The sequence below is a fragment of the Neofelis nebulosa genome, chromosome 4 (assembly GCF_028018385.1).
Source record: "Neofelis nebulosa isolate mNeoNeb1 chromosome 4, mNeoNeb1.pri, whole genome shotgun sequence".
Classification (NCBI taxonomy): Eukaryota; Metazoa; Chordata; class Mammalia; order Carnivora; family Felidae; genus Neofelis; species Neofelis nebulosa.
This window is the reverse complement of record NC_080785.1, coordinates 158,220,866-158,233,691: the sequence shown is the minus strand read 5'-3', so window position 1 is coordinate 158,233,691 and position 12,826 is coordinate 158,220,866. Positions and strand designations below refer to the sequence as shown.

Here is a 12,826-nt window from a genome sequence, read left to right as displayed (position 1 = left end):
GCCCCATCAAGGCAACCTGGTGACAGGTGTGTCCACCCTGGTTTTTAATCACTGTCTCTGGCATATTATAGGTACTTGTGAGTTTTTACTGAATGAATCAGTTGCAAAATGCATCCAGAGAGAGCACATGGTTTGGTCCCCTTCGCCAAATCATTGTGAGACATCTGGTCAACCTGGCGACTGCATTTTTCTAATAGCTGAACTTCAGCTACACTTTCTGAAGAACAAGAGGCCACTCCTAGTTTCTGACCACTCATCTCCATGGTCCTGGAAGAGAATCACATTTTATTTTTCTCTTCTCTGCAGCAGGGATACAGGCATGTATCTCATCCCCATACAGTTTCAGATTCTGACGAGAGAGATGGCAGGGACCAGACCAAATTGCTATTTTGGCCAATTCAAAATGAAACTTGTTGGAGAACAATTATTCTGACAGATCTTAACTTTCTTGTGCCATGACTATCTAGCCATGAGTGACACACGTATAAGGAAGAGAGCCTGGGCCAGGTGCAGGGAATGGCCATGCCTAATCCTAATGCCTGATGCCTGCACTTTCTCACAGATCTTGGTCTCAAGAATCCAGGCTTACAAATGTGGAGGAAACTGACATAGGTTTTGGAATTAACAGAAATGGCAAGACACAGTTAAGGGATTGAAGGATTTTTTTTTTAATGGGCTAAGAATCCACTGCATTGTACAACATAAATCATAATCACAAAGTTAATAAAGGTCTCTGAGAGGAAAGCAAGAGTCAGACTCTTGAGTAGCCCATGCAGATGATACCAGTTGATTTGGGCCCAGTGAAGGATGAGGAAATGTCCCACAGGAAGCCAGGGGCAGGGAGCATTCCAGGCAAAGAAAACTACAAGAGCAAACACATGGAGGTGTGAGGGGCACGAAGAAAGGGAAGTGGCCAGATGGTGAAGGGGCTTTGGAGATGTCTTAGAACAATCTCACTGGGAACCAGAGAGGAGACTGGCCTGGAGGGAGATGCTGAAGAGGAAGCTGGAGAGGCTGGCTGAGGTAATGGTAATGTTGAATGAATGTGAGGGACCCAATCGCCCTGTATTCACAAGCTTTAGGCTTTTTGTGTTGGAAGAAAGCCCTGGATCTTGGGGTTTTATGAAATGGAACTTCATCCCCTGTATCAGTCAGCATAAGTTTAGTATGCTGCGGTAACAACTGGTGACCTCAAAATCTTAGTGGCCAATAACCACAAAAAAATTCACTTCTTGGTCATGTTTATGGGTCAGCAGAAGCTCTGCCTGAAGGGGATCTTCTTCACTGCAGGACCATTGTCCTTTGTAGGGAGAGGTGGTCTTCTGACAAGGGCAAAATGAAAATGGCAGAACCACACAAGGCTCTTAAGATTCCTGCTTAACGTGGCGCATGTCAATTCCCATCACATTTCATTGGCTCAAGCAAGATCGCGGCCAAGCCTGGATTTAATGGAAGTTAAGAATTATCATTCTCCTGCAGGGATGGGCCCAGGACTGCTTCTGGAACATTCCACTCAGCAGAAATCGGGAAAGGAAATAAAGGGTGAGCAAGCCCAATGCCAAGAAAAGGACACTAGGCTTTGGAGAAATGTCCTCTATTGTTGCCTCTGTGAACTCAGAACCCAGAGAAGGCAGGGATAGGGCTTGAGGCTGTATATCAAGGGTTCTGCGTCAGTCCCAGGAAGTGCGGTATAAGGGCTTGGTTAGCAGTTCTGTCGCCTCTCACAAATGAAAGCAAATCTCCCTGATTCACAAGAGAAGTTGCTCCAGTATCCATGGCTGTGTATCATCATGCAGGCGGGGGCAGTTCCATTATCATGTAGCTTCTCGGACTCCCAGTTACTGTCAAGAGATGCCCACAAATTCCTGAGTAGATGGGCCAGTGCCTGAGCCCCCTACCCTGCTCTCTATGAGTGAGGGTCTGGCCCTAAGGTTCTTGAGGCCCCAAGTGGGAATCATTTATTGAGCCCATCTTACAGTAGTCATCTGGTCAACCCCTTCCCATTTTTTTTTTTTCCAAGTGGAGAGACTGAGCTCAAATGGGAGTAGCAACAGGAAACAGTCTTCAGGGGAGTCTCCAAGTTCTGGGGCCACTTTCTCTGACTCCTTCATCTCGCTGACCCTCTCCCCTTCTCTGAGGTCCACTCACCCTGAAGCCAGATTCACCCTGTCCAACTTCTAGCTCTGCCACCTGTCATCTATGTGACCAGGGCAACAGTCTTAATATCCGAGCCTCTGTTTTCCTCTTTTGCAAAATGGGAGCACATTCTGAGGATGTGATGACCAGGGAATGTAAGGTATATGGTACGTGCTCAGATGGCAGGTGATTTGCCAAGGTGATTAATTATGCCCTGGGCCTGGACCCATCCAGAGCAGTTTGCCAGACAGGGAAGGGTGATGCTGGCAGATGGAAATGTCCAAAAGCAAAGAGTGTGAGAAGGCAGGTAACTGCCAGGAAGGTATAGTGGGTTCAGTGTTGTCCCCATTGAGAAGATATGCCCACATCCTAACCCCAGATATCTGTGAGTGTGACCTTACTTGGGAAAGAGGTCTTTGCAGATTAACTTAAGCGAAGGATGCTGAGAGGGGATCATCCTGGATTGACTGAGTGAGCCTCAATCCAACTATAAGTGTCCTTATAAGGGACAGAAGAGAGAAGACACAGGGGAGAGGAGAAGGGTATGTGACCACAGAGGCAGAGATTGGAGTGATGGGCCCATGAGCCAAGGAACAACTGGAGCCACCAGAAGCTGGAAGAGGCAGGAAAAGATCCTCCCCTACAGGCATTGGAGGGAGTGTAGTCCTGCTGACATATTGGTTTGGGACTCTGGCCTCCATAACTGTGAGAGAGTAAGTTTCTGTTGTTTTCACCTCCCAGTTTGTGGCTCTTTGCTACAGCGACTACAGGAAACTCATACAGTTGGCAAATGCTACATTATTATACTCCTGAATAGGCACATCCAAGGCTCTGAGAAGTCCTGCAACACAGGACCAGTTTGGCATTGAATCTACTGTTTTTCAAGCATTTTAAATGGGAACACCATTCCCAAGTAATAAAATAACAATAGCTGCTATGATAGAAAGGGCTTGTGTTTGGGGAGTTGCTTCAGGTAAATAGTGAATGAATGACAGGGGAACATCCGGAGTGGTCATAAAATCTCTCTTTAAAAGCCCTGCCAGTCTCTTAGGGGAAGACTGTCTTGGGTGGTTAGGGACATCTGCAACACAGACAGGGAGACTCACGTGTAGGTGGGGGTTGAGCCATCCATCCACCTGTGGTTTCCTTTCTGGCCCTCTTTGAAGAGGCCTATCCAGGATGTCACCTGCTCAGTTGATGTCAGGAAGTCCTAGATGGGAGAAGGCACACTGCGAGGTAAAATTCCATCAGAGCTGAAAGGACAGAGGTTGGAGTGTCCGGGGACCGGAGGAGGGCTAAGGTGTAGAGGGGATTTTGGGTGGGCAAGCAGACAGAGGCAGCCACGCACAGCACTTTCTATCCTAATGCGAACTCCAGACCTACTATGTGCATATCGTATGGCCTCAGACATTTAACCCACCCCTTGGTTTCTTCATCTGTATAATGGAAAGAATAGAATCTCCACTTCATAGCATATTCTCAAGATCAAAAGAATAGACTGTGTGAGGTATGTGCACCTAGAAAGAAGCACTGGACAAATATTGGTTGTGACTGCTTTTTAAGGTCAATGCATATCAGAGCAAGGTTTGATCTTAGGCTGTAGGAATATCTCTGGCTGGAAACCCAGCTCAAAAGACACTCTTGATGCGTTTCTTCGGGCCAAGCCTTGCTTCTGGACCAGGAGAGCCAGATATTATTTAGATCCAGCCCCACACTTACAACCCTGATGCAGTGTGAAGTTCTGTGGTGAAGGTCTCTGATGATGTCATGAGAGAATATGGAGAAGGGATGTTTGTATTGGGGTTTTGACAGGTGGGTAGGAGTTCTCCACACAGCAAGAGTAAGGGCACTGCAAACCAAGGGACCTACATGAATCAGAGCTTGGAGCCAGGACCTCAGTGCACAGGGTCCATTCCCCACATGTCACAGCAGTGAGGTTGGGTTGAAGCAAGATGAAGCAGGTCTTGAAGACCATACTAGGAGTATTGTGCTAGACCCCAAAGGGGATGGAAATATGAACCCCCCAATTCTTTTATAATCCCTCTCCCAACCTGCTAAGATTCTACCTTCCGTTTCCCACCTGTTCTGCTCGGCTGTTGATGATAACCAGGTGAGCTTGCTTCTGGGCACAAGAATCGTTAGCCTGGGTCCAGGTGAGGTTGTCCAGGGAGAAAAAGTAGCAGGAGCCCTGAAAGAACTTCCAGTCCAGGGGGCAAGGCTCACATGAGGATTCTGTGAGAATGGAGCCATTAGCCAAGCTGGCATATCCAGTTTCCCATCCGGTGAAGGAGTGTGTCCCCCATAACCCCCTGGTCACATTCCCAGTGGTCTCCACTTGAACACACCCAACAGTTGGAAGCTCACTACCTGGTAAGATGGCACCCCCCATTATTGAACCTCATCAGATGGAAATAGGAAAATGCTATAGATAGCCTATGAGATGGGGAAAAGGGACTCAAGGAACAGTGTGAATAATATCCTACTTTAGTGTAAAATAGAGGGACATAGGTTTTGACATTCCTCATTTGCTTAAAGAAACTCTAGAGCAGTGGTCTCCTTTGTGGGGAAAGTGATTCTTTCCCCAGGGGACAATGGCCAACACCTGGAGACCTTTTTTGGTTGTCATAACTCACAAAGGGTTATCCCATCACGTGGGTCAAGGCCAGGGATGCTGCATTACACAGGACAGTTTCCCCCCACTGGAAGAATGATTCAGCCCCAAACATCAATGGTGCACAGTTTAAGAAACTGTGTTCTGAAGAAAAGCTATACAATATAACTACAGTGGTTCCTGGGAGTTAGGTGGGAACTCGGCAGTGAGGGCTCAGGAGTGATACAGAGAATTCTCACTGCATTCATCTATATCCAGTTAGTGAACGCACACACACACACACACACACACACACACAGTGGATCTTTGTTATTTGCAGGCTCCGTATTTGCAAATTCACCTACTTGTTAACATTGATTCGTAACCCCCAAATCAATATTTGTGAGGTTTTCCTTGTCACTCACAGACCTGCACAGAGTGGCAAAAAGCTGGAGTCAGACAGAATAAGGCAAGTTCTGCCTTGCTGTTTCTTTTCTCATACCATAAGCAAGTTCGCCTTTGGTGGGCCATTTCATGTCACGCACTTCATGTTTTTATGCCTTCTGTGGGCGATTTTGCTGTTTACAAAGGCCCTCAAGTGTCGTGCTAAAGCTCTGTCAGTGTTCCTACATGCGCAAGAAGGCTGCGACGTGCCTTACAGAGAAAATGCGTGCGCGTTAGGTAAGCTTCCTTCAGGCATGAGTTATAGTGCTGTTGGCCATGAGTTCAATGTTACTGAAACAATATCTATTAAACATATTTAAACAGGTGAGCCTGGTGGCTCAGTCGGTTAAGCATCCGTCTCTTGATTTTGACTCAGGCCATGATCTCATAGTTCTTGGGATTGAGCCACAGGTCAGACTCCGTGTTGAAAGCACAGAGCCTGCTTGGGATTCTCTCTCTTCCTCTCTCTCTTTCTCAAAATAAATAAACTTTAGGGGCGCCTGGGTGGCTCAGTCGGTTAAGTGTCTGACTTCGGCTCAGGTCATGATCTCATAGTTGGAGCCCCCTGTCAGGCTCGGAGCCTGGAGCCTGCTTAGGATTCTGTGTCTCTGTCTCTCTCTGCCCCTCCCCCACTCGCTCTCTGTCTCTCTGTCTCTCTCAAAAATAAATAAACATTAAAAAATATTTTAATAAAGGGGCGCCTGGGTGGCGCAGTCGGTTAAGCGTCCGACTTCAGCCAGGTCACGATCTCGCGGTCCGTGAGTTCGAGCCCCGCGTCAGGCTCTGGGCTGATGGCTCAGAGCCTGGAGCCTGTTTCCGATTCTGTGTCTCCCTCTCTCTCTGCCCCTCCCCCGTTCATGCTCTGTCTCTCTCTGTCCCAAAAATAAATAAAAAACGTTGAAAAAAAAAATTAAAAAAAAAAAAAAATATTTTAATAAAAAATAAAAATAAACAAACTTTACATTCATACAGAAACACACAAAAACAAGGTTATGTATTGATCAGTTGACAAAATGTTATGACCAGGGGGTCAAGTAAAACTAATACTGTTATTTCTGCAATGATTCAGTATCGCCAATCCATCATTTGCAGGGACCACATGAAACATAGCTACATGAATAATAAGAACTAAATGTACGTATACGCCATCTCATCCACTCACGCAAAAGTTATATAAAAAGTATGTAGCACCAAGAACACTACACTGTGGCAAGTTCTCCAGGTACTTCTAACGGGCTGGTAAGGACTGACCACATTTTGTAACACACTAGTGTGGTTTTTGAGAGTGGAGGCTCCAGATCCTGACTGTCTTAAAGAAGTTAGTGTTAATTTCCCCCCACTTTACAGCTGAGGAAACTGAAGCTCAGAGTGGTTTAAATGGGCTGCCCAAGGTCATGCACAGCCACAAGCCCAGACCAGATCTGGCTGTCTCAAAAGTCTTGTTTTCCTGGGAGCCCTCCACTCTAAGTGTGATCTGATCATGTCACTTGAACTTTCTGAAAAGATCTGAGGAGCCATTGGCATCGGGGTGCCCCTCTGAGAGCCACTTGCCAGAAGCCCCACCACTGTTACAGGTGCTGTGACGGGAGCACAACCCCTCCCTCTCACCTCCCCTCCCCCACTCCTTACCATTGCCTGCCAGTACAGCCTTCATTTGCCGGAACATTTCACCCCGAATGAAGTCCAGGTCGTGCCTAGCATGCCCCAGTCCCTGCATCACTGGGAGGCCCAAAAAGAAAGGGCTGGTCAAGGTCTTGGCAGAGAGAGGAGATATGGTGGAGAGGCAGGAGGCCGACCATGTTGAACCCCACTCACCTTTTTCATTCAGTTGAATGACTTCCTTCTGTACCTGCTGTGTCCTCTTCAAGACTGGGGAGAGGCGCAAGTAAGTGTTCTGGACCCCAGAACCTTCCTGGGGTCTCTCCATGTTCCTCAAACCCCAAGGGGCCAAGACTTTCTCCCGTTCCCAGAGCAAGGCATTCTGGAGCTCTGAAATGCCCCGCCCATTTTTCAGATGAGGAAACTGAGGCCCAGAGAGGTAAAGGTCCTTGTCTAAAGCATCCAGCTAGTAAGCAGCAAGACAGGACCTTTGTTCAGGTGTATACTTTTAGCAGGGAGGCTGGAGTTCGAGTCCAGTTGGGGGATGAGCTTTGGGAAGACACTCACCAACAACTCAGACTGACTTGGGCCCATGCAGGCCCCCCAGCCTGTTAGACTGGTGGGGGAGTGAGCTCCATTCTGTTGCCATTATGATCCCACTAGGGACACAGACCGGCCACCCCTGCACCAGCCCTGCAGACCTGCCTTTGCAGGGTAGGAGCCAAGGTGCTTGCTTCCCTGTGGTCACCCTGTCCCCATTGGCCCAGATGCCTTACCTTTGGGCAGAACCACACAGAGGATAATGAACATGAGAAGCAGGATCAGGGACACGGCCAGGCAGAGATATCTCCAAGTCTTATCCTTGGACGTCTGTCCCCATCGACCTGGGGGAAACCAGGTAAGCCTCCCTCTCCCCAAGGATATACACTCTCTCACCCCCTGAGATGCCTCAAACAGTCTTCAGGAAACTGCCGTATCCCCGGGGTATTCTGGGTTCACTACCTACCAGACGGGAGGACTTAGAAAGGGCTGGAAAAAGAAGGCCATCTCTCTAGTATAAGAAGTCACGGCGGTGATGGCGGATGGGCTGAAAAGCGGCTCAGGAAGACTCAAACCTGATATTCCCTTCCTCCAACCTGTGAGGGAATCAGGGCAACCCAGCACCCAGCTCTTCCTGACATGGAAAAGGGCCCCTGGTCCCAGCTCCCTGACTCACCAGTGTTCCCCGGCTGCGGGGGGAGTTTGGCTCTCAATGCGGTAATCTCATTGGGGTTTGGGAAGTTCCTGGCTTCAGCCATGGCTACAATTCACTCAGCTCTGAGATGCCCCTGCCCTGCAGGCTGTCGGGTGACTCTACCCAGCCCTTAGAAGGAAATCCCCTCGTCCCCAACCCTCCCACATTTGTCTTCCTTCCTGGCTCAGTGTGGGGCCCCAAGATCTCTAGATGGCCTGTGATCAAGTAATCTGATGGGGGAAGGGACCCGGGCACCTGGGGCAGAGGCAGCGGGCACCGAGCTTCCCCTGCAAACTTGATCTCCGCCCAAGGTGGTTAAGACACAAAACAACCCAGAACTGGATCCAAATCCCTATACTCATACCATCACCCCTCTCTGCTTCTAACCGCTTCGTGTAAACAGTCGTCCCAGGTTTGCACAGTAAGTGGTGGACATTTGGCCTTAGGAAATCACTTGTGTGACTCTCTTCTTGGCTACTGAGGCGGGTGTCACTTCCCAGCACCATTCATTCATTCATGCATTCATTCATGCATTCCCCTAGTTAGCTAGCTGATTAACTATTATTTTAAAGTTGTAAAATGTTGGGGCACCTGGGTGGCGCAGTCGGTTAAGCGTCCGACTTCAGCCAGGTCACGATCTCGCGGTCCGTGAGTTCGAGCCCCGCGTCAGGCTCTGGGCTGGGCTGATGGCCCAGAGCCTGGAGCCCGTTTCCGATTCTGTGTCTCCCTCTCTCTCTGACCCTTCCCCGTTCATGCTATGTCTCTCTCTGTCCCAAAAATAAATAAAAAAGTTGAAAAAAAAATTTTTAAGTTGTAAAATGTTGAGTATTATGCAATGACAAAGGAAGAAAGAGTTGGTATTTACTGACTGCCCTGTTTGTCAAATACGATGAAATGCCGTTTCTTTTTTTTTTTTAGTTTATTTATTTTTGAGAGAGAGAGAGACAGACAGAGCATGAGCCAGGGAAGGTCAGAGAGAGAGGGAGACACAGAATCTGAAGCAGGCTTCAAGCTCTGAGCTGTCAGCACAGAGCCCAATGTGGTCCTCGAACTCATGAACCACGAGATCGTGATCTGAGCCAAAGTCAGATGCCCAACCGACTGAGCCACCCAGATGCCCCAAAATGCCCTTTCTTTATACATTCTATCCCATTTCATTTTCACAAAAAACTGTCCAAGATAGCGACTGTTCAACACAGGGTAGATGAAAAGCTTGGCATGGTGAAAACTCAAGGCTAATAAAAAGCATAGCTGGGATGTAAATCAATCCTTTCTGACACCAAGCAGTTTTCCCCATCATTCTCTACTGTGTTACCAACATCAGCATTATGCACTTGAAAGAAAGGAAAGAAAAGTTGCCTAGCCATCTATTATGAGTTGAATGGTAACCCTCTACCCACCCCCCAAAATTTATGTGTTAGAGCCCTAACCTCCGAGACCTCAGAATGGGACTTTATTTGGAAATAGGGTCGTTGCAGATGTAATCAGCTAAGAGGAAATTATATGAGGGGTAGTAGGGTGGGCCCCCTCATCCAACCTGGCAGGTGTCCTTATAAAACATGGGAACTAGTCCACAAAGAGAATACCATGTGAGGATAAAGTCAGAGGTCAAGGTGATGCTTCTACAAGGCAAGGAACGCTGCAGATGGCCAGCATGCTACAAAAGCCAGGAGAAATGCTAGCAACAGATCCTTCCCTTACACCCCCCACCTCCCGCCCCAGAAAGAACCAACCTGCTGATGCCTTGATCTGGAACTTTTATCCTCCCAAACTGTGAGACAATAAGCTTCTGTTGTTTGAGCCCCTCGGTGTGCCGTACTTTGTTACAAAAGCCCCAGGAAACTAACATACCACCTATTTTCCATGTTGCATTGTAATCTTTAGCCGCATGCATACGTATTTCACACAACTACGACCATAGTGGTATATGTCAGAGAGTTTCCTCATGCTTCTAGGCAGTCCTGATAATTTTTTAAATAGGAAAAAGTGCTCACATTTATTAGTAATCGGGAAAAACACAAACCAAAGGACAAGGGAATATTATTACATGCATATCAGATTGGGGCAAATCTTTAAGTCCGTCAGGAAGTGTTGCTGGAGATACGGAGCGACTGGAACATTCCTACACTGCTGGCGTGAGTGTAAATTGGTGCAGTAATTCAGGGCGCCTGGGTGGCTCAGTCGGTTGAGTGTCCCATTTCGGCTTAGGTCATGATCTCACAGTTCGTGAGTTCAAGCCCCGCGTGGGGCTCTGTGCTGACAGCTCGGAGCCTGGAGCCTGCTTCAGATTCTTTGTCTCCCTCTCTCTGCCCCTTCCCCACTCATGCTCTGTCTCTGTCTCTCAAAGATGAATAAACATTAAAAAAAAATTTTTTTTAAATGGTGCAGTAATTCTAGAAAACAGTTGAGCACAGACGTCAAAGCTGAGAACACACATACCCTTGGAGTTGCACTTGTAGGTGTATGTGAAACACAGCTGTGTGCTTATTTGCACGGGAGGTGTGTTCAAGAATGCTCATCACAATCTTTCGTAATGGCCAAAATTGAGAATAATCAAATAAAATAGAAGAATAAGTTGCAGTATATCCATATGATGGAAAACCAGAAAACATAAATCAATGAAGATGAGCCAACAAGAGCTGTATACAGCAGCTTGGATGAGTCTTTCATATTTTATTCTGATGGAAAAAAACCCACACAAGATTACATAAATTATCTCCTCAGAAGCTAAAGCAATTATTCAAAAACAATTTGTGCAACCCACTCTCAAATGGAAGAGCAATGAAGAGTATATGTGAGGTAGGTAGATGATAGATGATAGATAGATAGATAGACGGACACATGGACAGATAGATAGATAGATGGATAGATAGATAGATAACTCTGTAAAGTAAATATATCACAGAGTTGATAAATGGTGAAGCTAGACAAAGGGCACACAGGTTCACTGGGCTATTCCTACAACCTTTCTGTAGATCTAAATGTTTTCAGTTTGATGGGGCACCTGGGTGGCTCAGTTGGTTAAGCATCTTACTTCAGCTCAGGTCATGATCTCGTGGTTTGTGGGTTCGAGCCCCGTGTTGAGCTCTATGCTGACAGCTCAGAGCCTGGACCCTGCTTTAAATTCTGAGTCTCCCTCTCTCTCTGTCCCTCCTCTGCTCGCACTCTGTCTCTCAAAAATGAATAAACGTTAAAAAATAAATACATTTTTTCAATTTGAAATTTGTGGAGAAAAAGTTCAAAAATGTGAAACACTAATATTCTTAGCAGTTTTACTTTTAATAGCCTCAAGGCTGAAATAGCTAAAATGTCATCAATTCATGAATGGATAAACAAATCATAATATCCACACAATGGAACACCGCTGAACAATGTAAAAGGAGTGAATTCCTGACCCATGCAACAACATGAATGATTCTTAAAAGCATGTTGAGGGGCACCTGGCTGGCTCAGTCGGTTGAGTATCTGACTCTTGATTTCGGCTCAGGTCATGATCCCAGGGTTGTAGGATCCACAACCTTCCACGCTGAGCATGAGGCCTGATTCAGATTCTCTCTCTCTCCTTCTGCCCTTCTCCCCTGCTCACACACACTCTCTCTCTAAAGTACGTACATACATACATACAAGCAAGCATGTTGAATGAATCAGACCAAAAATACTAGCTTACTGTAGGTCTCATCTATACAGAGCTACCTAATACAACAGAAAATAGAATATAGTTGTCTGGAAATATGGAAATATTCTATATCTTGATTGTGGTGAAGGTTCTGTGCCAAACTCATCAAAATATATAACTTAAGGGGGCGCCTGGGTGGCTCAGTGGATTTAGCATCCGACTCTTGATCTCGGCTCAGGCCATGATCCCAGAGTCATGAGATCAAGCACTGTCAGTGCAAAGCCTACTTGGGATTCTCTCTCTCTCCCTCTGCCCCTAACCCTAACCTATACATACATGTATAAATATGTATATATCTTAAGATGAGGTCATTTTAAGTAAACTATACATCAATAGAGTTGGGGTTTTTTATTTTTAATGTTTTTATTTATTTTTTGAGAGAGAGAAAGAGACAGAGCATGAGTAGGGGAGGGTCAGAGAAAGAGGGAGACACAGAATCCAAAGCAGGTTCCAGGCTCCGACCCGTCAGCACAGAGCCTGATGTGGGGCTCGAACTCACGGACCGAGAGATCATGACCTGAGCTGAAGTCGGAGGTCCAACTGACTGAGACACCCAGGCGCCCCTAAGAGTTATTTTTTTTAATGGCAAAGCTAAACTATATTCTTTAGGGGTGTATATATACATGGGTAGAAAACTGTAAAGAAAATCAGTACATGATTATCAGAAATTCAGGATACTGGATAAGTCTGGAGAACTAACCCATGTGATGAGAGAAAACTATGTGGGGGCCTCTGGGTCTGGCGAGAGCACCTTTTACTGCACTTGGGTTGTAAATGTGGGAACATTTATCATATAACCATCCACTGATTGTGCGTGTTTGTTTATACATCTTGCGTATATGCATTATGTTTCATAATAAAGGTTTAATAATGTAAAAAGGGATACAAAAATACTTTGCAAAGTTAAACTGCCATATGGTTGCTAATGGAATGAGGGACTTTTATAGTCCTCTTGCTTTTTGTGATTAAAAGTAAAAAAAAAAAAAAAAAAAAAGACTGCTTTTTCAGTTTGGAGATCCATCTATCAGAACGGTATTTTCTGAGGACCTATTTTAGAGGTCAGCACAACAACACTGTCTTACTCATACACAACACAGTTGGCTCCTATGTAACCACAAAGTCAGAACATTTTTATGTCTGGTATTGG

The 12,826-nt window shown here is 46.3% G+C and overlaps 1 protein-coding gene across 1 annotated transcript; it reads right to left on the bottom strand.

The window, feature by feature from the left end:
- Nucleotides 1-644: 644 nt before the first annotated feature.
- Nucleotides 645-8,189, bottom strand: LOC131510455 (C-type lectin domain family 4 member G-like). Its single transcript, XM_058727616.1, has 7 exons — nucleotides 7,986-8,189; nucleotides 7,546-7,653; nucleotides 6,986-7,039; nucleotides 6,800-6,889; nucleotides 4,217-4,368; nucleotides 3,243-3,346; nucleotides 645-1,841 (listed from the first exon to the last, which is right to left on the bottom strand). The coding sequence occupies exons 1-7, from the start codon at nucleotides 8,065-8,067 to the stop codon at nucleotides 1,703-1,705; spliced, it is 729 nt and encodes a 242-aa protein (XP_058583599.1). The 5' UTR covers nucleotides 8,068-8,189; the 3' UTR covers nucleotides 645-1,702.
- Between the last annotated feature and the right edge of the window lie 4,637 nt (nucleotides 8,190-12,826).

Coding starts and splice junctions, on each gene's coding strand:
- LOC131510455 (XM_058727616.1), bottom strand. CDS start 8,067: ATGGCTGAAGCCAGGAACTTCCCAAACCCCAATGAGATTACCGCATTG. Junction 3,347..4,216: donor TCAACAGCCGAGCAGAACAG/GTGGGAAACGGA, acceptor TCTCCCATCTAG/GACTTCCTGACATCAACTGA. Junction 1,842..3,242: donor GGCTCAACCCCCACCTACAC/GTGAGTCTCCCT, acceptor ATCTCTTGACAG/TAACTGGGAGTCCGAGAAGC.